This window comes from Prionailurus bengalensis, chromosome A3 (assembly GCF_016509475.1).
Source record: "Prionailurus bengalensis isolate Pbe53 chromosome A3, Fcat_Pben_1.1_paternal_pri, whole genome shotgun sequence".
Lineage (NCBI taxonomy): Eukaryota > Metazoa > Chordata > Mammalia > Carnivora > Felidae > Prionailurus > Prionailurus bengalensis.
This window is the reverse complement of record NC_057354.1, coordinates 44,983,238-45,009,276: the sequence shown is the minus strand read 5'-3', so window position 1 is coordinate 45,009,276 and position 26,039 is coordinate 44,983,238. Positions and strand designations below refer to the sequence as shown.

Sequence of the window (26,039 nt, the reverse complement as noted above, 5' to 3'; positions counted from 1 at the left end):
TGGCCACACCCACACCTCCATACAAAATTTTAGTCTGAGCTGCCTCAACAAAGGGCTAGCCTACTCTTCCAAATGCTGCACCTGCTGGTTACTAGCTGGTGTGGCCCCTGGGACAAAGGGCTCCACCTGGCAAAGTCCTGCATTCTCCACTCCACAGGGGATGCTGGTGCCTGTTTCACCAGGGCGAGGTCAGGACACGCTTACATCACTTGGACAGAATCCTGGCTCCTATTAGAGCCTCCATAGATGTCAACATCCCTTCTTGTCATGACTTTAGATTTTAAATTAAAAGCTGCATCTGTCCAGAGCAGCAAAGTGTATGTTTGTTTTTGGAGAAAATGAACGCTTGTGCTCTGGGAGCAAATATCATATCCGAACTTCACTTCAAAAGAAGCCACTGGGGACCAGTACTTTGGTTGGTGCTTACAATCTCAGCGGGGAAGGAAAAAGAGGAAGGGAAGGAAGGGATGGCCCTTGTTCCCTGGGGAGCCTTGTCTCTGTGGGCTGGTTGGCGCTGGGGCCACATAACTCAGGGCTGACATCAGCGCCTGCCTGGCTCCCCCCACCGGACACCCCCAGAGGAAGCTTCTCATGAAGGTTCAGAGTCCCTGTTAATATTGCATCTGAACTGGTCTCCCCTGAGAGGTGGGCTCTGGTGGGATGGGACAGGATGGCCTGGTGGCTATTCTGCCTTCCCCTAGAAACCTTTTTCAGTTCCAAGCACACCACAAGGGCACATTCCTTCCAGACTCTCTCCTCAGCAACACCCAGCTCTAACCCCGCCCCATCAACCAGGCTCAAACCCCGAGAAAACAAACAAGGCTTTGATTCCTTTGTGAGAAAATCAAAGAGCTGCTGAAACTCACTTAAAGGAGAAAGAGACAGAGACAGAGACAGAGACAGAGACAGAGAGAGAGTCCACTCTCTACCACATACTGTTTACTACTTTCAACAAACAGACCCAATCAGAAAGAAGAAATCTGGGTTTAGTTTTATGAACTGCCTGGAAATAATTTGGTAGCTCTTTCGGCTGTGGCTGCCCAGTGAACGAGCCACACTGAAATTAGCCCTTTAGAAAGAATCTTCTGAAATTAATAAAGAAAAAAAAAATCCTTGCAACACTCTTACCCTGGAAAAAACATGCCTTGCCAAATTCAAATTTTTCTTGGCCAAAGTAACTATTAACAATTCAGCCCTTCGATGAGGTTATAAAGAAAATATTTCCCCTTGACTTCGGAGAAAACACCTTTCATGTGACCTCCAAATATGTTACTTATTTGAAAGGTACACAAACTTGTCTTTTTTTTTTTTTTTTTTTTTTAAGTTACTCCCAAACCGTGTCACTTAAGGAATTCGCTGGCATCAGAAGCCAGCAAGGCGGTTACCCTTTTGGGAGAAGGGTGACAGGGTGGTGGTCCCAGGGGGGCTTCTGGTTGTGGGTTCTGTCGTGCTTACTGAGCTCTCACTTGTCACAAGGTGTGTTCACTGTGGACACTCCTCCAGCTGCACACCCGTGATGTCTGCACTCTTCTGAACATACACTGTACCTCAATGAAAAGTGTACTACCCAAACAAAGCAGAAAAAAACACTCTCTCAGAAGACAGCACACATATCTTTCCAGGCATGCACTGCCTGCAGAGATGCCCTTTCAGGAAACACTCAGCACACACAGCACAAGACCAGGTGGGCAATCGGACCCTCGGAAGGCAAATTCTACCCCTGAGCAGAACAGCTCTGAGGTTCCCATCAGGGGCTCCTTGAAAACTAGCAGGCAGGTAGCAGGAGTCAGGTATAAGGTGAGGTCTGCTTTGAGAAGCTCAGGTCCCATTCAAATGGGTGGAGGGGGTGGAGTGTGTTGTTTTGAACTCCAGAGAAAACTTCATCCAAGATCACTGCCATTGGACACAGTGTCCTGTGAGGTTACAGTAGTTTTTGTGTTTAAAAAGAAAAAAAAAGGCAAAGTGGGGACTTACCGATTTGGTCTTCGGGGATCAGCGACTCGATGGGGGGGTCCAGCTCTGAGCTCTGAGACAGATAGTTTTTCACCTGGGTCATGAACTGCCGGATGGTCTGCAGCATGTCCGTGCTGGACACATGGCACTCCTTGTTCTCCTGCAGAAAGCTCACGTAGTCCTGCACCAGGCAGCCGAAATAGGTGCACTTGTCCCGGGACAGCTCAGCGATCCTCCTGACCATGCGCTTCTCGGGGGTCATGAAGGAGCTGAACACCCCGCTCATCTTGCGCAGCTGGGACTTGACGAGCTTGGGCAGCACGAAGGAGCTGTTCCTCTTCTTTTTGGACTTGACAGGGGGGGCCATGGTCTCCTGGTCGCTCTCCTCTTCGCAGTCCTCCAGGCTGCTGTTGGTGTCCGCCTCGTAGCCAAACAGGGGCATGCTGCGGTCGAACTCCAGCGAGTCGGAGGAGGAAGTGGAAATGCTCATGTCGCTCAGCCTCTGTCTGCCTCCATGCCACGGGGGCCGTGATTCAGGGCCGGCGGCCCTTGTGCAATCCTCCGGAGGCTCCGCAGGCGGGGCCCCACCTGGCCCGCCAGCTGTGCCCGGCCCCGGCTCCTCCGGCTCCCGCTCCTGGCCGGGACGAGGCCGGCCGCCGGTCAAGGTCTTTGCGCTGCCTTCTGCCTCGAGAAAAGAAGCCTGCTTCTTCAGCCGGGGTGGAGGGATGGGGGTTGGTTTCGTTCCAAGCAGAGCTACGTTCCCATGTTTGTTATGGTTGACTGTTTCTGGCATGCTCGCCTGGGTTTCAGTCCTGGACAGCTGAGGGCTTGTGTGGAGACTATTAATAGCGGGTGGCGGGGGCCTGGGTGGGGGGGACCGAGGCCTCTCGGTGCCATTCGCGTTGGGAGTCCTTGTGCAGGGCCGTTTCAGGCCTCCACTGAGGTCCTGGCTGTGCACTTTCAAGAAAAGAGGATTAATAAAACACAGGGCTCCGTTGGTCTGGCTGCACTCCAGCTCCGAAGGCGTCCTGGTTTTTATAGAATGCACTCCATTTATAAGGCAGAGCTGACGAGAGGCAGGACAAACACCGTCTGAGGAGAGAGGCCTATGGGGAGGTGGAGGGTTTGGGGGTTTGTTGTCAGCTGGAGAGCTCCAAAAATCTGAAAGTCATTATCAGTGAACACAAGAATGTAAATACAGTACTCTTGGGCCATTCCTTCACAAATTAAAAAAAGCACACTTGCATGACAACACACGTCTTTCAAGGGGGAGGTGCCACACTTGAGTGTTTTTTTTCTTTTTCTTTTTTGCTTGGACTGCATTCCCTTTACTGGAAAGGGTGGAAATGCTGCCAGGCCCAGCTGTGGGCTCACAGGAAGGCTCAAGGGGCTTTTCACCTTCAAAGCCCTTGAGAAATGGCTTGGCCAACATACAAAGCCAGCCCAGCCTTTCACAGGTAAGGAAAGAAAGAATTGGAATTGTTACAGTGTAAGCCTGGAAAGGACCACGGAGCTCTCGGACACGCTTAACAAAAACTGAGTCTCCTCGCAAAGCAAGCCACCCTTCCCAATCTACTTCTCCTGGAGGTGCCCTCTGTGGAGGACCTGGCAGTTCCCCTTTAATGGGCAGGACCAGCAGCTGGGCCTGGGGGATGTTACACAATCTGCTTAGGGTTTTACACGTTCAGCATTAAAACCCCAAACAGAGGAAAAATACACTCATGGAACCCATCAGCAGAAAAAAAAAGGACAGCAGGCCGATGCAAATGCTAAGTGCAAGTTCAACCATTTATCTTAGCGGTTAGCTGCCTGTACTCTGCAAATCCTAGCCCTTCTCACCGTGGCTTACACACCCAACACTCTTTGGCACAGTGCACATGGCTTACTGCAGCTGTCTGTATGGCCCATGTCACCTACACATGGGGCTCAGTTTTCCGCACGAATCCAGGGAGGCAGTGGTGGTGATAAATGTTACCTGCTGCTAATTTCCATTTGGAACAGGTTTATTCTCTCTCTATAGCTCTGTCTTGTGGTGTTTGCCTAAAATGTATTTTTTTTCCCCTATGGGCCCAGAATGGCTGATCATGGCGGACAGCGAGGAGGCTGACGTTGGGAGCCCTTGCCCTGCCCTCTCTGTTATAAACATGCTTGATATTGTGGCCCAGTCACCTGCTCTTCCTCTCCTCTTTGCTCTGTGTCGTCCAACACAAGAGCCAATGGTCACCTGTGGCTAGTGAGCCAACGCGACAGAGGGCTTCAATTTTAAATCACGTCAGTCCATTTAAGTTTAAAAACAGACATGCAATTCAATCACTGGAAAACTGTTCAATCGTTTTGGAACTTGGGTATGTGAATGCAGTTTCTCAACTATAAATTTAATTAGCTCTAAATACAGATTGTGTGTTTCTGATGAAAATTTAATGCCCCAAAAGAGATAAGGATAACACAGGCTGGATTCAAACATTTAGTATGAAAAAAAGGAATGTAAAATATCTCATTAATACTTGTAAAGTATATTGATTCTATGTTGAAGTGACATTTCATATATATTACATTAACTAAAATAAATTATAAAAATTAATTTTCACCTGTGTCTTTTTCATTGTCTTTAACAGAGCTACTAGAAATTTTTAAATTACTCATTGGCTCACCTTATATGCACTTCTATTGCCCAGTTTGGGTCTTGGTGGAATGGTTTCCACCACCTTTGGGTCCTTCTTAGGCTTCTACTGACACCACTGGTAGACTTTATAAGGCATAGTACACTTAGCTTCCACATGGACTATAAACCTGGGTAGTGGGGGAGGGCAGCTATGGACATTATTAACCTTTGACCCCTCATTGTGGAGTCTGGCCTGCCACATAGCAGATCCTCCAGAAACATTTGTTGGAAAAACAAATAAATGAGCCACAGAGTTTTACAAAGTGCTGTCTCTTCCCAAAATGAATAATGTATACATTGGCCGTTACGAATTGAGTATATATTAATTGGACATCATTTGCTTCTATGGTCAGTGGCCATGGAACAAGGTGTTCTTAAATTTGTCTGTGCAGGAAGCTGACCAGGATACTTCAGTCCCTCAGGCCTGCCACAAAGTATACTCTGCACACTGACCACAGCACCAGGAGTTAAGTGGGTGGAGGTCACCAGCGAAAACTGACACCTGGTACAGGTCTTCAAGAGGCTTACAGTCTAGCTGGTTATATTAACTGAAATTCGGGAAAAGTTTTAAACCCTCTCCAAAAGGTGTGTGAAACACCATTGCAAGAGATGGCGTAACTTTTCAGAAGGGACACATCAGACAGGCCTCAGACACATGTAGCAATTCTTTCAAAAGAATCTAAGTTTGAGAAGGGAATCTGAATCTCCCTCCAGGCTCCTCATAGGCTCCAGGAGTCCCAGGAGTTGCATTTCGGAATCTCAAATTTCCATTCAAATATTATGGCCTGGTTGTCAATCTTTTGGAAGACTGAAGCCCTAAAATCTTAAGAGAATTTCCCCTTCCAATCTAGGGGGGACACTTTTTTTTTTTTTTTTTTTTGGCAAAAGTTAAACCCACACAAATTCCTCATGGCAATGGGACGAGGAAGTGAAACTGGGTGAACTGTACATCCTGATCCATCATCAACCACTGTCCAGAAGCACGGTATTGTGTTCAGGGGCATTGGCAAAGGAGCAGGAGGGGGAAGCAAGTGTCCAGCTGGCCAGGGCAAGGATGCATGGCAGGATAAGGGACATGGCCCAGAACACCAGGACCAAAATTGAACAAGAGAGGAAGTGAGACAGATGTTAGTCTAGATGTCTGCACGGTCAAATTCCTCAAAGCACAGACGTGCCGTCAATGCCCGTGTGTTTCTCCGGAACAAAACTCATGCACGTGAGATGTACTGTGCTATTTCCTTTTCTGTCAAGCACAGCCTTTCCCCAGCAAGATGCCACAGAAAGGAAAGACATGACCCATTTGAGAAGTTTATGTTCCATTAGGACCAGGACACTTAGGGTAGCTGAAACTCATTGATGGGAGCTGCTGGGGAGGTGTGGGGGTTACCCAGATAAACTGAGCGCTCCCCTCTGAGAGTCAGTAAAATGTCTGACTTAGAAAAAAGAATCTCAGCAGGTGTGATTCAGGGCCAAGTTTTGCCATGGAGATAGGGATTATTTTTCAACAATGTATCATCAGCCAGCCTAACACTGACTGTGTTCCATAGATTCATTCCAAGAGAGACCTGGGCAGGGGGACCCACTTACTTAGTCCCAGTTGGGCTAGTTCTTCAAGTTGAGCCTCCGTCTTGGCTGTTGAAATGGCATAAGGCAACTTCAAGGTGAACGGCAAAACGTCCCTGGTTTTTCAAAAAGAGAGTATTTGTAATTACATGTCTGCTTTCTATCTCTAGCATTTCCATCCTAGAGATGTTTTGGCTTAGACTGAAACGTCCTAAGGAGACGCTACATCATATCTCATACCTAACCAGAACTTGTCTTTACTGGTGACAGGACTGCAAGATGACTATTCTTTCCTGTAGTAACACAGTCAGGACAGGCTGAGAGACAAGGCTGCCTGGTTTCAGTATCTGTAGCGAGGACCAAATTTCCTTCCTGGGTGGCTGAAATGTATCTAGTGTTAATATCAGAATCGCTACACTGGTGGATCTTACATACATACATGTAAAACATTATACACTAACTTGTTACATGTTCTGAAAACTGGGCCCCAATTCATTGGGCAGAAATGTGTCATCCTAAACCATGATTTATTATTCCAAGTCCTTACACAGGGCAGGTTTTCAACCACCATTTGTTGGTTTTACTTTGACATCTTCTAGCTAGAGTCCATGAAACCTGCTTTCTGTGCTGAAGACAAAACTTCCTCTTGTGTTTTAAGGTAGTGCTTCCCTATCTGTAACGTGCACACGTGAAACCCTCGGAGTCTCGTTTGACTGCACACTCTGATTCAGGAGGTCTGGGTGAGGCCAGAAGTTCGGCATTTCCGCCATGCTCCCAGGCGATGTTGCTGCTGCTGCCCCTGCACCAAGCGTTGAGTAGGGAAGCAAATCTAAAGGACTTCATGGAACAACCCTGCCCTCAAGCAGCACGGCACCATGTGTAGACCACGCATTCAACATCACAGACTAACAGGCCCAACAGGAAGGTGCTGAAAGAACTTTCCAGGCCCTGGGAGAGGGTCTGGCATGCATGAAGAATAGCAAGGAGGCCATGATGCCTAGGGTGGAGTAAGTGAGGGACAAAACCTGGAACTTCTGCCTGTATTTTGTCTACTCAAGATGTTGTGAAAATCTCCATTGAAGAGAATAACTATCCCAAACAACAAGTTGTTTACCATAAGATTAGGCAACATTCTAACTGAATCAGATTAAATCTGGATGATTTGAGAATTTTGGAAACCCCTGAAGCTGTTGACAATGAATAACAAATTAGTAAGGTCAATGAAAAGAGCAAAATATGAATAGAATGTGATTCTTGGCATGGGCTGTAATATACTGCTCACATAAATACTAGTAATTGGCAGTCAGGAGGCTGCTCTTTCCCGAGGTGTCAAGGATGGGTCACCCCCTGCTTCCAAGGACCCTACTGTCTGCCTCCAAATGTTGCGAGTACCTTCTTCTACTTGTTCACTTGCATCTGTCGTGGATGAAGCAGGCAGAGCCTCAGGGGATGGCACTGTTTGTTATAGCTGCTGCCTGACCCCGGAGAGGTGATGACTCAGATTATAATCTTAAATGAAGATTAATGGGAAGCAGAACTTTGTAATGTCAAAGCAGCATATAAATATATGTTTCTACGGCTATACAAACTTATTAAAATCTTCTTTCTTTAGACAATTTGGGGAAAGACACATATGACGAAACCAACCTATGTTTACCTTAAGCATTTCACCTTACCCAATCCAGTACCTGGAGCCTAAACATCACATGGCTGGTTTTGGTTTTTCTTAATGGCATCTATGACAGGAAGCCACACCTGTCATTGCCTAATGGGTAGTCTTAGACTTTGATCTCCTGGAAAATTAGAGCCCTCTTCCACTGCACCAACTAAGGGTATAACATAGCATCTCACTACCATCCCCCCTCCCCACAGGGTCACTTCCCTCTCATTAAGGAAAGGAACCCTAATTCTAAAACTTGTATAACAGAGAAAATAAAGCCATCTTAGGTATAAATGTTTCACCCAAGAGTTTTAGTACACACGTAATCTACTTTTGACCCTTGCTCTATATGTTGTATTTCTAAACGGCAGGAGACTAACTTTATTGAGCACCTCCAGTGCACCAAGCCCTGTAACTCATGTGGGACCCACACAGGCCGTTGGAAGAAGCTCTGATATCCCCCATTCCATGGATCAGGAGCACAGGAGAGCACAGAGGGGGAGGTCCCTGCACCCACTCACAGAGCTAATGTGGAATTAAGCAACCCGGGTGCACTGGATCCCAAAGTCTGTGGAGCTGTGCCATACAGTGGCAAAATATGGGCTCTAGCATCAAGGCAGGCCTGGGTTCAAATCCAATATTTGCTACATATTTATTGAATGACTGATTGTAGACAAGTATCTCACTCTCTGAGCCATGGTGTCTTCATGATCCTAATTTCAGGGTTGCCATGAGGATTAGAAATAATGTATATATGGTCCCTAGCACAGATATAGAAAGCCCCTGAAATTATAATCGTACTTAGTAAGTAATAATTAATAATTATTATTTCCTCCAGCTCTTTGCTACTCAAAATGCAGTTGTAGGACCAGCAGCATTGGTCTCACCACCTAGAGACAGTTGGAAACACAGACCACCAGGTGCTGCCCCAGACCCCCCAAATCAGAGTCTGCATTCTAATAAGATTCCAGGTGATTCCAGTGTGCATGAAAGTTTACAAGGAAGTGCTCTCCATGACACTGATTATGACAAACTGACAGGGAGCTACTAGACATTGGTGACCAAGGTTTGCTCTCATTTATATCCGCAGCTCTAGTCTTCAGTGTGTCCCTCTGATGTGGCAAACTACATGCTGATTGATTTATGAATTCTCTAGTCTAGTGCACCTGTGCAGATGCATTCTGGGTGAATACCAGGGCTGACAATCCAACCACTTTCTCTACATGAATATACTCATGTACTAATAACCAACTAGAACATTTCAAAAACATTTGGTTAAGACTGGGTCAAATCAATTACTGATTACTAAGAACATTGACTTGGGTAAACCGAGTAACATAGAACATTAAAAGAGAAACAGAAACACCAAGAACCTTTGCATTTTGAGGGAAAAATTAGAGAAATGAATCTCAGGTCACCCTGATCATAAAATGTCAATGTTGGGATTTTTCCATAAGCACCTTATATCGGTATCATGCTTTGTAGATTAAAGAAGGTTTTCATGTGCTTTATCTCCTTCAACCATCAAATGGCCCTGGACAGCAGGTACTCCAGCCTATTATGAACACTGAGAAGAGAGATGGTATCTTTTGTGTGCTGATGCCAAATACTGTTTTATAGGTGTACTGATCTTTCATGACAGGAAAATAAACAAGCTAACTATGAAGAGTAAGCATTGGCCAACTTCACCTCTGACTAACATGTTAGTGTTGAAATTCACTTTCGGGAACTAGATGGCCTCAAACCAGTTCAGGTGTGGGTCCCTGGGGAAGGTGGGGACATCTACACCGTCCTCTTCTTTTCTTTGGGCAGCAGATCTCCATCCTTGCACAGGCCAAGGGCTGTTGGTGGTGTCCCCTCATAGAGCTGTGTCCAATTCTAGATGAAATCCCCTGGTTTCTTCCTCCTGGTAATCAACCCCTGAAAGTGCTTCCCCACCTCAGGACATTAATTATGTGGTGTTGCCAACCTGGTGACTTCTAGGGGTCAATAGCTCAGTGCCTTCCCCCGGGAGGGTCTAGTCCAACAGGTACAATAAATGTCTCACATGAGAAATAACTTTACCCTTAAATTAACATAAAGGAAATGAACCCCAAATAAGCCTCTCAGTCTCAAAGTGTGATGGCTGTAAGACATGATCTTTGGAAACAACCTAGTCATGCATGCCTGACTGTGCTCTATTGGCTGCAACAGACATACAGAGAAGGCATAGAGGCCAACTGAGCTCCACTGCCTACATGGGGGCAGTGTCAATCTCTGCAGATGAAGAGTATGGATTCTTAATCACCCAAAGAATACTCAATTTGAGGACACCTGGTTGGCTCAGTCAGTTAAGTGTCAGACTCTTGATTTCAGCTCAGGTCATGATCTCACAGTTCATAAGTGTCCATGCTGACAGCAAAGAGCCTGCTTAGGATTCTCTTTCTCCCCCTCTCTCTGCCCCTCCCCCATTCATGTGTGCATGCATATACCTTCTCTCAAAATTAAATAAATAACCATTAAAAAGAAAAGAATAGTCAGTTTGAAAAACTATTATGGCTAGGAAGAAAAAAGAGAGAAAGACTTCAACAACTCACACACTCCCCACACTTATTAACATGGTGATTTTTGGCTTAATTACTTGTAGTCTAACACAGTTGCTTTAGTTATGAAAAGGACATGAGCACCAAATGGGCCTGTAGGACAGTGATGCAAGGTTTATGGGCTGGTTTAAGGAGCCCGTATTTCTAGAATGAACTACATCCCTTGAGGGTTTTCAGAAACAGTATCAGGGACATTTATTTATTTTTATTTTTTTCAGAGAGAGAGAGAGAAGAGGGCATGAGTGGAGACAGACAGAGAGAATCCCATGAGGGGCAGAGTCAGGGCGGGGGGAGGGAGAGAAAGACAGAGAGAAGCAGGGCTCACCTGATGCAGGGCTCGTGCTCACCCGATGCAGGACTGGAACTCATGAACTGTGAGCTCATGACCTGAGCCAAAGATGTTTAACTGACTGAACCACCCAGGCACCACACATTATCAGGGACCAGGTTTGCACCATGGGTCCCTTTCTGTGTGTGCATGTTTGCATGTATGTACATGTATGTGTATGTGTGTTTGTTTCCCCTGCTTGCTGGGTTGAGGTGAAACGAACCATAGGGACAGTTTGAAGACACAGACATATTAATTTGGAGGGACTGGTGTAGTTATTTTGACCAGTAACTAATCCTTCCAGGGACATCGAGTCAGCGGCAAGCCTCCCAGACCCCTCCACCCTGCTTTAATCTAGAAACCCCAGGGCTGTTTATATTGCACACACCAAGCAGGCACTAGAACTCCTAAGAGGAAAGGAGGCATTACCTGCTGATGCAGTAGAAAGCAATGAGCCGGAATAAATCTGCAAAACTGATTCCTGAGCCTTCCAGGGAAAAGGCTGGAAAAGAGAGAGTTTGGAAACCAGCTGAGTGTCCTGGAGCACTGTTCTGGGAAAGGAAAGGCCCTCTGGTGTTATCTGCTGCGTGCATAGGACCATCTCTGAGCTCTCAAACCAACTACCGTGTGGCTTATCAGATCCAGCTGTGAGGAGGATGTGTGTCAGCCAGAAACAGGCCAGTAGAGTCCACGGCCTAGAAGTTCAGCCCCTGACTCACTGGGAGCACGTGCTCCAGTGCTTGGTAAACAGACCGGCGCAGGCTCAAAGTGTACAACTATCTTTTTTCTTTTTTAAATTCAAACACAAAGTTGGCCAGCGGGCAGGGGCCAGTGAGGCTGGAGGGAGAGGCCATTGGCACACAACAGAGCTTGGTAAACACCCAAGCCCCCACCACCCTTGACCTTCCTAGGTTGGCCCTCCTGGGACACACTCCTCTTTGCCAAAACAGGCCACCTCTGGTTAAGACACAAGGCAGCCTGGAGGAAAACAGAAGGTTCCAGTAAATTAGTTTTTAAATTCCATGTGAAAGTTTCAAAAACTCACTTACTTAGAATGCCCCCACCCACTACCACTGTCACCACCAAGGGCACAAGCCTCCTAGGGAAGATGTTCTGGCAAGATTGTGTACCATATTGCACATCTTCCAAATGGCAGGGCAGTGAGTGGATAACTTCAAATACTTGTGTATTTGCCAACCACTCCTCATGCCAGGCTGGCTGAAATGCCATTCAGACAGTCTTTCAGAAATATTCCAAACATCCTCAGCTTTGTGAAGATTTCCTCATTTCCTCAATCAGATGAGTTTTTCTCCCAATTGCCACACTTCATATCCTCATTTATGTTGCTTGCTATTTGCTTATGTTGTATTATTTTGATTGTTTAGTATTTCTACAGCACCCCCAAAATATACCTATGCCTCTACACACATACCATGACATAGACAGAAACAAAAAAATACACACATGTGCACCACAATTTAGCAAGTTAAGTAGGAAGAAACCGACTTGGGGTAGGTTAACTTCTCTGAGCCTTGGTTTTCTCCTCTGTACAGTGGACAATAATAGTACTTTCCCTGTCTCCCCAAAGGGTAGGAGTGGAAAGGGAAATTTAAAAAATGGAGTAATTCATGTGAAAGCAGTCTATACAAATATGAGCTGGTATTTATTATTAAACCATATTGTCCAGACGTTATGACAAAATATTTATGTTTTCAGAGCAAGCCCTTCCTTTCTCAATCTACCTCCGTTCATAGAGAAGCAAGGCCCTGGCCAGGAAGGGGCCATCATGGTGAGACCAAGACCTGTGGTAATTATAGTCAGGTTAATGCTTTGCTCAGACCAGCTCTTTCAACCACTTTAAGTCCCCCAGATAGGAGTAGGGAATTGATCCGAGTCTTGACACAATAGAGAAGAAAAATCTTCAGCCAGGAGGAATCTAAGATGAACACCCAGAAAGCAGAAAAGTATAAACATTAACTGTACTTACTGTAGGGGAGCAAAGAAGGGGCTTCCAGGCTAACTTATCATGCCATACTTTGGATATTAGAAGGGATTTAAAAACCAGTTAGATCTGGGACGCCTGAGTGGCTCAGTTGGTCAAGCATTTGACCCTTGGTTTCTGCTCAGGTCATGATTTCACGGTTCATGAGTTTGAGCCCTGTATTGGGATGTGTGCTGACAGTGCAGAGCCTACTTGGAATTCTCTCTCTCTCTGCCCCTATCTCGCTTGCACACACACACACTCTCTCTCTCTCAAAATAAATAAACTTAAAAAAAATTAAAGGGCCCCTGGGTGGCTCAGTTGGTTAAGTGTCCAACTTTGGCTCAGGTCATGATCTCCCGGTTTGTGGGTTTGAGCCCCGCGTCAGGCTCTGTGCTGACAGTTTAGAGCCTGGAGCCTGCTTCAGATTCTGTGTCTCCCTCTCTTTCTGCCCCTCCCCTGCTCACGCTTTGTCTCTCTCTCAAAAAAAAATTAATAAACATTAAAAAAGATTTTTTTTTAATTAAAAAAAAACAGATCTATCACTTGTTGGCAAGCTGACTTTCAAAAGCCACCTCAGCATGGCATTTCTTTACTTAATATTTAATTGTTTTTAAAATGGAGGGCTTGAAATCTATCTTGTGATTACCTCCTAATGCAAATAAACTGGTATGAACTATGCACAGGTCACTGACTGTGGAAGTCTTTCGTGGCATCAGTGCCCTTGTGAAGCCTGGAGGAAAGACATTACCAGGCCCAGGTTTACAGAAGAACCTGAGGTTGACCACAAAGAGGCTGACAGGTTTCACTTCTGCTAGAAATGTGTCCTCTAGACTTCCATTAAGGTCATTTGGCTCAGTGAGACTATGCACTCCAGGTTGAGTATAATCCCTTATTTGCCCTTAAAATGACCTCAGTACCTTTGGTTTTTCAAATGCAGAGACTGAGGCTTGCTTAGGTGTAAATCAAGAAGCAAGCAAAAATCCTAGTCTCAGTCTTAACGTTTATTTATTTTTGAGAGAGAGACAGAAAATGAGTGGGAGAGGGGCAGAGAGAGAGACACACACACAGAATCTGATGCAGGCTTCAGAGCCTGAGCTGACAGCACAGAGCCCGAAGCAGGGCTTGAACCCATGAGCCGTGAGATCATGACCTGAGCTGAAGTCAGGAGACTTAACCAACTGAGCCACCCAGGCACCACCACCCCGTCACCCCCAAACCAGTTTCAGTCTAACTATTGAGAGAGTCAGCAGACTTCCAAACTTATTTCTCCTGGCCTTCACTCCTCAACTTGCTAACCTGTGATTTCAATGGAACCTTCCCCTTTGGAGCACAGATTCACTATGGATCCTTCCTTGGAAGTTGGCAATACATCAGCATTGTGTGTTCCCTTTTATGTTTAAAATGTGTCCAGGGGTGCCTGGGTGGGTCAGTTGGTTAAGTGTCTGACTTCAGCTCAGGTCATGATCTCACAGTTTATGGGTTCAAGCCCTGTGTCAGGCTCTGTGCCGACAGTGTGAAGCCTGCTTGAAATTCTCTCTTTCTCCCTCTGTCTCTCTGCCACTACCCACCCCCTCCCGACTTGTGCTTTCTCTCTTTCTCAGGATTAAATAAATAAATAAATAAATAAATAAATAAAGTGAAACGTGTCTTCCCAAGACTTCACATTTTCAATGATTGCAGAATAGCAAAAAGAAAACCAATTCTATTGAACACCACTCTCCCTTCAAAACTTCTGCCATTTGATTTTTTCGGAGGGTTGGATTCTGCCTCTGATTAGCTGCATTTCATAGACGACTGAACAGTGATCGTCTGGAGGGAACACATCCACTCAAGGATTATTCACAAGATGTGCAGACACGTGCTGTAGCATGAGAACCCATAAAAAGGCCGAATCACTGCAGCCTGTCCTACAGGTTAATCATCAGCAAACCTAGGAATCAAATCCATGCTCTACTTAACTGGAAGGGGGCCAAGAAAGACAACCTGCCATATGCCAGCCAGTAGGCTGCATAATTTGTACATAGGTTGTTTAATTAAACTGTTAATAGCTCTCTGATGTTATGATCACCCCAATATACTGATAAGAAAACCAAGGCTCCTAAGGTAGGCTACCTGCCCAGTCATCGAGTGAGTAAGTAACAGCACCAGGATGCAGACTCATGTCTGTCTGTCTCAAAGGGTAATCTCCTTCCACTTCCACTTGTTGGGGAGACCCGAGGCCCTCCCATCAACCAGGACTTAGCCATCAGGTGACTACTCACTGTATGTGCTTTCCTTTATGGAAAATTCCTTGAGTGGGGCTCCAAATTCACAGGGTAGGCGAAGTGAGAGGACTTTCTTCTGCATTTTGGTAGATTTACGAACCAGGAAGATCTAGCAGAGGGAAAAGAAATTCAAGCTTAGGAAATATCTGGAAGGTCAGAACCTGGACATACGATTTCCTGCACACCTAATGTCCATGACTAGAATGCCCTTCATAACGAACATGTCCTGCAAGATTCAACCCAGAACGCTCTACTGACAGCAAAAGGGACTATCAAAGAGCATGCCCCAGATGACTTCCTTTGATAACTGGCTTCAAAAGAATCCTACTTTCCCTTTGACAGAACCTTCTCCATGAGGCTATGAGCCCCCTTGGTCTACAGAAGCATTTTCAGTTTGGTGATTGTCTTATAGCGCATGTTAAGTGTGCTCCAGCCCGTGTCTTATTTGGGCATCACGGTTGATGACACCCAGATTCTAAACACAGGTAACATGACTAAACCACAGGTGGTGAACTGGGAGTTCACTGACTAATCTGGCTCGTGGGTGTGTTCATGATAGAAAATTAAATTTGTTTCTAAGAGTGAAAAAGCAGTTTTGGTTGTTTTTCACATTAAAACCAGAATTTCTAGCTTCTCTTGGAAAACAGGATGATATGGCAAGGCCAGGTATGGTGACAATTGCTGGAGATTAAAATGGCTGCCCCATTAGGGAGCAGGAAGGTGTGCTCGAGCGTCACTACAGCCAACACTGGAGTTGCAGGCCTGTTTACTCCTGACTCACCCCATTTTGTGACAGTCTTGCTCCTGGTTCTAATACTGCCTTCGGATGCATGCTTTATTTTATTTATTTATTTTTAATATAATTTATTGTCAAATTGGCTAACATACAATGTGTACAGTGTGCTCTTAGTTTTGGTGGTAGATTCCCGTGATTCATCACTTACATACAACACTCAGTGCTCATCCCAACAAGTGTCCTCCTCAATGCCTATCATCCATTTCCACCCCCCCCCCCGCCATCAACCCTCAGTTTGTTCTCTGTATTCAAGAGTCTTTTATGGTTTGCCTCCCTCCCTCTCTGTAACTATTTTTTCCCCTTTCCTCCCCCCCATGGTTTTCTGTTAAGTTTCTCAAGTTCCATATATGAGTGAAAACATGCTATCTGTCTTTCTCTGACTTATTTCACTTAGCATAATACCTGCCAGTTCCATCCACGTTGCTGCAAATGGCATGATTTCGTTCTTTCTGATTGCCAAGTAGTATTCTATTGTGTATATAAACCACATCTTCTTTATCCATTCATCAGTTGATGGACATTTAGGCTCTTTCCATAATTTGGCTATTGTTGAAAGTACTGCTATAAACATTGGGGTACAAGTGCCCCTGTGCATCAGCACTGCTCTATCCCTTGTGTAAATTCCTAGCAGTGCTATTGCTGGGTCATAGGGTAGATCTATTTTTAATTTTTTGAAGCACCTCCACACTGTTTTCCAGAGTGGCTGCACCAGTTAGCATTCCCACCAACAGTTTCAGATGCGTGCTTTAAACCAGCCCAAATCCCAGTGCTGATCTCGGGCCACCATCTTGGCTTCCAACACTGCAGAGGCAAGTACGCCATGTACTTCTATGCACTGCACAACTCCAGGAGGCACTGATTACCTAGGCTACAAATCAAATAGTGCTCCCTGGAGCATGCAGTGGGGCAGCCGGCTGAGTTCTGGTTCCCTTCTGTAGTACACGGTCCTTCTCCAAGGATTCTATCCTGTCTTATTTCTTTAGCCACTTCTTCCTCTGCATTTGGACACCATGGTCTCTGCTCCCTGACTATTATTACTATAATAATAATAATAATAATAATAATTATTATTATTATTATTATTTAACCTTATCTTCGCTTCCTTCTGTATATCTAGTCAATAGCTCCTAAGAAATTTTATCTGGGTGGGGGGTGGGGGTGGGGGTTGAGAGGGTGGCTATGGGGATTGGGTGTCTTTTAAGGAGGGAGTTGGGAAGACCTTTCAGTTCTCTCTGGTCCCCCAGCACCCATGGGGAGGCAGTCATAGAATAGAATACATATAATAGTCACTTCTGGAAGTCAATGTTTCTGGGACACCCTAAAACTGAAACAGATATTTCCTAAACATTAGGGGGATTAAAAAAAGCCCAAAGCATGGCTGGGAGGGCGCTGATCATTGGTGGAATCGAAGTATTATTCTCTTGTGCAGCTGGGAATCTCCTTGAGCCTTGGGGTTCAGGGAGAGTACAACCTTATTTCCTGAATGTCTGCAGCTTTAGAGCAGGGGTTGGTAAAGTCGGCCTGTAGACCCAATCTATCCTGCCACCTGTTCTTGTAGATAAAGTTTTATTGAAACAAAATCCCAGTCATTCATTTATATGCTGTCGATGGGTGTGTCTGCACTACAAGGCAGGGGTTGCGAGAGATTGTGAGAGGTTGTGACAGACAGTATGGCCCACAAAGCCAAAAATATTTATACTCTGGCCCTTTACAGAAACTTTGCTAATTTCTATCATAGGAATAAGGGTGGCAGCACCCCAAGGACCCATGCCTCCATGGACAGACTTTCAAATGTCCTTTCCTCTCACACCTGCTTTTCCTTCTCTTCAGCATTCTTGCTCCTGGTGCACTGTGGCCTCTCCTGATCTGTGTTTCTCCTGTCCTCAGCCTGTCATCAGCCTGCCCCATCTCATCAGGCAGGTCCTGTCCAGGGATCAAGTAGGTGGACAGATAGAACATCCTGCCTGACTTGTTCCCCACAAAGTCTCAGCAGGAATGGACGTGCCCAACACTGGGAGGGAAGCTGGGCAGAGTAGGGAATTGTTGCTTAACAACAGGGCAACCTCCCTCTCCAGAATTTCGGTGCAGAAATGCAGGAGCAGACAACTCAACCTCCAAAAGAGGGGGCCCCACAGACGTAGGTCTGATCATACAGACCCAGATTACAGGCAACAACCTGGTGTGCTGGCCAAGGAATTTTCCACAAAGATGATCAACTATTGCGCCTAGTCACCCTGAGCATGTTCCAACAGTCCCGTCTGTTTCTGTCTGTTGAAACAAAGACTCACTTAGCGGTCAAAAAATGGTAACAGACAGGCTCTTGCTGATAGGAAACTCAAAAGTTTGTTTTTGTGCTCAATTGCTACAATATTGTCAACCAGCTACCATGGAGTTTTTTTTCTTGCTTCTCCATATATTTCTTAGTTTCTATCTCTTGTCATGAGTTGTTCCAACTCTTACTTTATCTGTGACTTATTGTAATTACCCTTTTTTGGGAAGTAGACATTGTACACAGGTGACCTCCAATATAATCTCTGTGATGGTGGAAACATCCTATATTCTGCACCATCCTATATGGTAGCCTCCAGCCATCTGTGGCTAGTGAGCACTTAAAATGTGGCTAGTGCAACTGAGCAACTGAGTTTTTAAATTTAATTTAATTTTATTAATGTAAAGTTAAACAGCCACACAGGGCAAGTGGCAACCACATTGAACAGCACCAGATACACCAATCACCAAGTGATATTTTGGGGGGAACCACTATAGAGTCATGGAGTGGTCTTGATTAAGAGATTGGTATTGGGTAGGAAGTAGCAGAAGAAACATAATTGGACAGTGAGCCCCATGAGAAGCCACTGAGGAAGCCCAAAGAGAAAGAGAATTACACATCAGCAGCCAGAGTAGGCAAGCCTACGAACACAGAACTTTTGAACTTTGGGTCCCCAGTTGGATGGCTAGGCCCTGGCAGGGTTCCCAGGCTCAGAATGAAAACAGCAGGGGCAACTGAAGACCCTATAACCAGGCTCATTCTCAGTGTTGAGGCCCAAGAAGTCAGCCCAGATGCCCTGTTATCCTGCTGAGTCCTAGACCTCCCTGGGTAACTGAGCTGATGAAGACAGAAAGACAAACCATGAAGGGGCTCTTTTCCTTGGAGCTGCCTCCATACTTTCCACAATCTCCTTGCATTGCAACCCAGGTATGCACCAGACACCATGCTCCATAAAGCCTGGGAAAGAACTTTCTGGAACTCCAAGTCTTTCTCTTTAAGAAAGCAGCAGCCCTGCTTGTCTCAAACTGTTTCCTTGAGATTCTGAGTCTTACCCCTGGAGGTTGGGACCGAAGGACTTCGGCTGCCCCCTCCTCACTCAGACTCAGCTGCAGCCATATTGGGTGGGTGTGGAGAAGCCGGTCCAAAATGCTGAGTCTGTTGGAGAGGCTGTCATAGCCAGAGTCCCAGGGACAAGTCTTCATATCCTTTTCTTCAGAATAGCCATCGTCCTTGTGTCTTACCATGCTAGGAGAAAGAGAATTGGCAGGTGTCAAATGGCTGCTGCCCTGTTTCTCTGCCAAGGAGACCATTGTGCAGTCTCTAGGCTACGCCTGTCGTAGCACATACCCCATCTTTTCATCTCCACCTCACGTGTCTTCCTTCCAGCCTGAAAGCTTTCTGAGGGCAGATGCCATATTAGCTTTCACTCCGTATCTACAGTATTAAACAGAATACTCAACAGATCCAACAGACCTTCTATTTCTAACACAGTTTTCAAAAGCTTCTAAACATCCTGAATGCTGTTGGGTCTGTCTTCTGGCATAAACCATTTCACAATTTGAGCACAGAACCCTCAATGCTAAATTTCATATGGTAGCATGAGGTCCTAAGGCCCCAAAAGATTTATCATAAGCACAAGCATGACATGCTCTAAAAGCACAGACAAAAATGGGGTGCCTGGGCAGCTCAGTTGATTAAGCATCCAACTTTGGTTCAGATCATGATCTCATGGTTTGTGAGTTTGAGTCCTGCATCGGGCTCTGTGCTGACACCTTGGAGCCTGGAGCCTGCTTTGAATTCTGTGTCTCCCTCTCTCTCTGCCCCTCCCCTGTTTGTGCTCTCTCTCTCTCTCTCAAAAATAAATATTAAAAAAATTTAAAAGCAAAGATAAAACATTCACACTCACTCATGCACACTCATTTTCCACCCGAATGAATTGGATTTCATTTCTTTTCACACATCTAAGCATTTTTATTACTAATATTATTTGTAATAAAACTTCACAGTTGACGAATGCTGTGCTATTCATAAAATTATTCATACTAACATTATTCATAATTGCCATAAAGTGGAAACGGACCAAATTTCCATCAACTAATGAATGGAGAAATAAAATGTGGTATATCCATACAATGGAACTTTATTCAGCCATAATATTCATTCTTTTTTATGAATGGAGTACTGATCCATGCTCCAAAATGGAATGAACTGTGAAGACTTCATGCTAAGTGAAAGAAGCTAGACACAAATACAGTACAATTCCATTTATCCAAAATATCTAGACTAGACAAAAATAGAGAAACGGAAAGATTAGTGTTGCCTGGGATTGGGGGCAGGGATGGGATGGGTAGTGATTGCTAATAGGTATGGAGTTTCTTTTTGAAGTAAAGAAAATGTTCTGGACCAAGATGTATGGATGACTGTACAACTTTGTGAATATGCTGAAAACCACTGAATTATACACTTTAAAGTATGATATGTGAATGAAATCTCAATAAAAAGATGTCATATTGATTTCCATAGTTGCCTTGAGCCCCAACACTAATCCTGTGACTGAGTGTTTAATCCCCATGTTATGAATGAGAAAACAGAGGCCCATCCAAGAAGGTATTGGGCTGTCCAGAGTTATAAACTGCCATGAAATGGCAGAGCCAGAAATTCAAGAGGTCTGGTGTTCCTCCAACTTTGCAGGTAACAAGTAAGATCATGAACACAGGAGAGCTTTATCTATGTGGTTTCTACTGTCTGCCATCCCTTTACAAAAATTCTCTCATTTCCTGTAAAACAGCCCCAAAAGGCAGGTACCAGGAATCCAATGTTTTTAAATAAAGGGGACAGGGAAGTCCAGACAGCTTGAGTAACTTGTACAAGGCAAGGTTATGCCTCTGAGAGTGAGAAGGTAGAAATTCCAATCCAAGGGTGCTTGGCTCTGGGCTCTCTTTCCCTCTATCGCGCCCTGCCTCTCAATGAGCTGGTCATCAACACCAGTCTAGGAGTGGCCAGTGGAAAATATCAGAGCTGATCACTCACATTTTAAGGGCCAAATTCAGGTTGGGGTTCAAATGGTTTTCAAACATCTAAACCCCAAGAAACCTAAATGTGTGGCCTGAGTGAAGTCTTCAACATTGCGAATGATGGAGATAAAGCCACATTGTAGGCAAGAGTGAAAAAATGTTTTAAAAAAATGTGCTTTTTTGGGCATACCACTCCTAATAGGCAGGATTGAATGTAGAAGAAGCCAGCCTAAGGCAATCATTTTGGGGTGAGCAGGCTCAGTAACATACCCACAAGGACAGCGTGTGGGCTGGCCAGAGACTGCCATCCTAATGTCTTCTCTGCACATTCTTGACTTTGTACAGATCTAAAGAATATCATACTTCCATTCAAGATTTACATTTTGTTTCCCCAGAAAGTTTTCCTATACCTTTGCTACAACTTTCCAGATGGGAGAGTATGGGCCAAAAAAGAGCAATTTCTCATTCTGCAAATGCCATTTCAGGGCCTCCAGGTATTTTGAAGTGAATCTTTGCAGCTATAAGAACACCCTCTTCAAAATGAAGCTGGTGTTAAAATTCCTTTCACATGAGGTAAATGAGGCCACTTTAGAGCAGAGATTCTCAACGCTGGCTGAATATTAAAATCGCCTGGGGAGCTTCAACATGTTTTGATGGCCAGACTGCACCCCAGATCAAATAAATCAGACCTTTTGGGGTGGAACCCAGGAATCACAATTTAAAAAATTTCCCCAGGCAAACCCAACTTGCAGGCAAGTTTACAACCACGGCATTGGATTGGCACTGGAGCCTAAGAGAGAAATCTCCTAGGGTTTGTAAAGCTACAGATTCCTGGTTCCAGCCCCAGAGGGTCTGATTCTGTAGCTTGGGGGCTAGAGCTCTGCATTTCTAACAAGCTCCAGGAGACACTGATGCTGCAGTCTGAGGAACACTTGCTTGAGACCTAAGAGCAAAATGTGCACTTGAACCCAGATCCAATTAGGTGGGGTGGGTTTTTGGGGGAGGGGGGACTGGGGTTTGGAGGAGGGTGGTAACATGCCACTGAAAGAATTCTCCAAACGCAAATAAAACCTACATCCTTACCATCTCGGGTTGTCAATATTTTACCAAGAGCAAATTTCTACAGTCTCTAGCACGGCAATCCTAACGCTCACATGTGCTGTGAGTAAATATGTTGGTGCTTCTATCTTCCTTAGAAGGGCACATCCTGTGATACCTCAGCTGTTCAAGAAGCTAAAGAGCCTTTGTTTTGACAACCAACCTCAGCCTAAAAATCTAGGGCCCAGTCAGGAAGACAGTGAATAAGATTCATGGGGCTTCATAAAGGAGCAACCATTAATTAGATCTTGTCTTTGCCTATGACTAAGCTAACACTTTTCTTTAACAGCCTTTTGAGATTTATAGTATATTATTATAAAACAGGTTGAAAGAGGGGCGCCTGGGTGGCTCAGTTGGTTAAGTGTCCAACTCTTGATTTCATCTTACGGTTCATGGGTTCAAGCCCCACGTTGGGTTCTACATTGACAGCACAGAGCCTGCTTGGAATGTTCTCTCTGCCCCTCCCCTGCTCTCTTTCTCTCTCAAAATAAAAATAAATAAACTTAAAAAAATAAGAGAGATTAAAAGAAAGAAAGAAAAAAAGACATTAGCTTTTATCAGAGACAACCTTTAGGGAAGAACTAATGTGGGAAATGTTGAATCTGCACTGCACACTGTTGGTGTCCTGCCCAGTCCCCCTTTACAAGACCAGGTACCCATGTCCCTGCTGCCATGAGCACTGGCTGCCAAAAGCTCACAGCTTTCTCCCTTCTTCTGGGCATACCCAGAAAGTCACTTCCTCCTCAGGGAGAGACGCTCTGCTAATGACATGCTGATGCAGGTCATAGAGGAATGGCCTTCTTGCCTGTAGGCGGGACAACTCTGGGGTTGCTATTCATGTTGCAGAACTCCCTGTGGGATCAGGCTGAGGCTACACTCCAGCTGCCCCCATATCTCTGCCTGGTTTGCTGCTCATCCCAGACTGCACCCCTCGCTCCTTCACAGCCTGCTCCTGAGACCCTGTCTCAATAAATCACAACACAAGAATCTGCATCTCAGGCTCTGCTTTTAGGGAATTCAGTCTGAAACAGAAACCGAAGATATGAATAGAAACTACTGATTCCTAAAACAGATGTCTGCCTGCATGTATCAGGGGTGGGGGTAGGGGTAAGGGGTGGGTGGGGAGGTGGCAAAGAATGAACGGTTTATAAAAGATAAACCAGTATGATATAATCCAGGAGATACTCATATGGCATGGTCACGGTGGGATGGCCAGCAAACAAGACCCACCTCCCCTTTTGAGCTTTGTCTTTCTAATCTGCAAGTGGTAAATAACCTCTCCATCACAGTATAGGTATAAAACTGATTCTAACATCAGTAGGTGAAAGATTATTAGGGGACAGAACATTCACAGTCCTAAAATATCACCCCACAGGTTACTTATCATGAAGAGGAAAGGTACTCAGACAACAGAGAAATCTGGGAGACACCGTCTGTAAAAGAATTTTTTTTTTAACTTTTATTTATTTTTTGAGACACACAGAGAGACAGAGCATGAGCTGGGGAGGGGCAGAGAGAGAGGGAGTCACAGAATCTGATGCAGGCTCCAGGCTCTGAGCTGTCATCACAGAGCCTGATGCAGGCCTCAAACTCACGGACTCATGGACCACGGACGTGAGCCAAAGTCGGACGCTTAACCGACTGAGTCACCCAGGCACCCCTGGGAGACACCATCTTAATCAACTGATCAGCATGAATACCTCCAGCAATGAGACACCTGACATCATGTGCCTCAGATGTGATACTCTGAGAAGGTACAGTACCCCCTGGGTCATCTCCCTGCCCCCAAATGTGTTCAGAATCTACACAAGAGAAAATTATCAGAGAAATCCAAAGTCAGGGACTTTCTTCAAAACCACTGGCCTAAACTCCTCAAAATATCAATGTCACAAAAAAAATTTTTTTAAAGACTGTGGGATTATTATAAATAAAAGGAGAATAAAGGGACATGATAACTATTGAGTACACAGAATTGATCACATATGGCATCAATAAAAAACAGCTGGAGATATTTGAATAAGGGTATATAACAGATAATATTGTATTAATGTCTAATTTCCTGACTGTGGTAATTTTATTTATGTAGGAAAATGTTCTTGCTCTTAAGAGATGCAAACTGCAGAATTTAGGGTCAAAGCATGAAAATTTTGGAAAGTAAGTGTCAAATGGTCAGCACCCCATTCCCCTCCAAAAAAAGGGGGGGATATAGAAATAAGGAAATTGTGACAAAACGTCAATAATTGGTGCATTCAGGTGAACAATACTATTCTTGCCTATAATGTTTGAAATTTCTCAAAATAATAGATTAGGGAAAATATCCACCATCTCCCTGGGATTTTGAGTATAAAATTCATGTATTCAACTCTTACTACTATTTCCAAGCATCTAGGCTTGCTTTCACGGGGAGAGAGATCTCAGGTATGGATTCAGTGAGACCCACAGCCACGTGTGAAAATACTGGGCAAACCCCAGAATGCCCCACAAACGTAAGGTGCCTCTGGCAGCAGAAAACAAACTCTGGGAAACTCCTATACTATATCTGCCCTCAATCCAACTGACTGGGACCTCATGGTTCTGAAGCAGCCCAGTGGATATTACACCCACTTGGGAGACAGGACTCTCCAGCACTAGCTACATTGTGGTCACACCCAATTTAAAGCTCTTCTGAGTGTGGGATGAGAGCGCCTTTCTACTTGGCTGTATTCCCTTCATTCCCAGGGCCAAGTGTTAGTAACCTAGACAGGAGCAAGAATAAATGACTCCAGAAAGCACATTCTAACGTAGGACAGGTAGAAAGACACTACAGATCTCAGATTCACCTAAGGGAAACCAATAATTTGCAGCAGAATTTCCAAATGATGTCCTTTCCTGTCTCAATCCAGAACTCCAGAGGGTGGCATAACCTATCAATGAAGCTTCTAATGACCAGGCTCCCAACCACCACATAGGAGGTGTGTTTACTTTGACTTTACAGTCCAGTCTCTTTTCAAGTAAATGACATAGAGAACAAAGCAATATATAAAGTACATAAGATTTTGATGTAGGTTGTCTCTGTGGAAAAAAATACTGGTGCAGTAAATATAGTCAACAACCTTCTATACATAAGAATCCTAATTCAGCTGTTGAATAGCAAAAATGAAGCCTAAAGGGACTAGGTATGAGGCATAATGTCAAGTTATTACTATCAACAAGGTGGTACATTCCATTTGACTAGAGGGTCTCAGCACAGGTGCAGTGTCCTCCTGGATGGCTCTGTCCTCAGGATATGGGGACAAAACAAGTATACACAAAAACCAAAAACCAAAAAGCTGGGTTGCCTGGGTGGCTCAGTTGTTTAAGCATCCAACTTCAGCTCAGGTCATGATCTTACAGTTTGTGAGTTCAAGCCCCGCATCAGGCTCTGTGCTGACAGCTCAGAGCCTGGAGCCTGCTTCGGATTCTGTGTCTCATTCTCTCTCTGCCCCTCCCCAACTTGTGCTCTATCTCTCAAAGATAAATAAAAATGTAAAAAAAAAAAAAGAAAAGCCAAACCCCCTCTGTGTGCGTTGAAAACACACCTTCATTAAGCTAAACAATTATATTTTTGAAATGGACAATTTACATCATCTGTTGTAAGCTATCCTTGATTATTTTTTAAAGACAAAAGCTGTTACAATTAAATACTTAAAAATGTGCTATGAATTTTTCTTTCTAAAGCAGACCGGTAGATCATAATTCAACTAAAAAGGGGATGGCTTTAGTGAATTAACAACTTCTAAAAATATCTCATAGAATCAATGGCAAGTCCTCTAGAATTAAGTAAAGCAGGCAGTGACTCTAATCGAGAAAGGGTCTCATACACCACTTCTTATGGTTCTCTCTGGCTC

At 44.7% G+C, this 26,039-nt stretch overlaps 1 protein-coding gene across 7 annotated transcripts in view; it reads right to left on the bottom strand.

Annotated features, from left to right (window-relative positions):
- The window catches only part of RIN2 (Ras and Rab interactor 2), a 224,551-nt gene that overhangs the window by 25,059 nt on the left and 173,453 nt on the right, over window positions 1-26,039 (bottom strand). For 6 of the 7 annotated variants that reach the window (XM_043602977.1, XM_043602979.1, XM_043602978.1 and 3 more), the window contains 5 exons: window positions 19,114-19,306; window positions 14,994-15,105; window positions 11,178-11,250; window positions 6,203-6,294; window positions 1,975-3,114 (listed from right to left, as the gene is read on the bottom strand). In XM_043602977.1, coding sequence (XP_043458912.1) covers window positions 1,975-3,114; window positions 6,203-6,294; window positions 11,178-11,250; window positions 14,994-15,105; window positions 19,114-19,306 — 1,610 coding nt within the window. The remainder of the gene's footprint in view (window positions 1-1,974; window positions 3,115-6,202; window positions 6,295-11,177; window positions 11,251-14,993; window positions 15,106-19,113; window positions 19,307-26,039) is intronic. The other variant, XM_043602982.1, reaches the window with a different exon arrangement.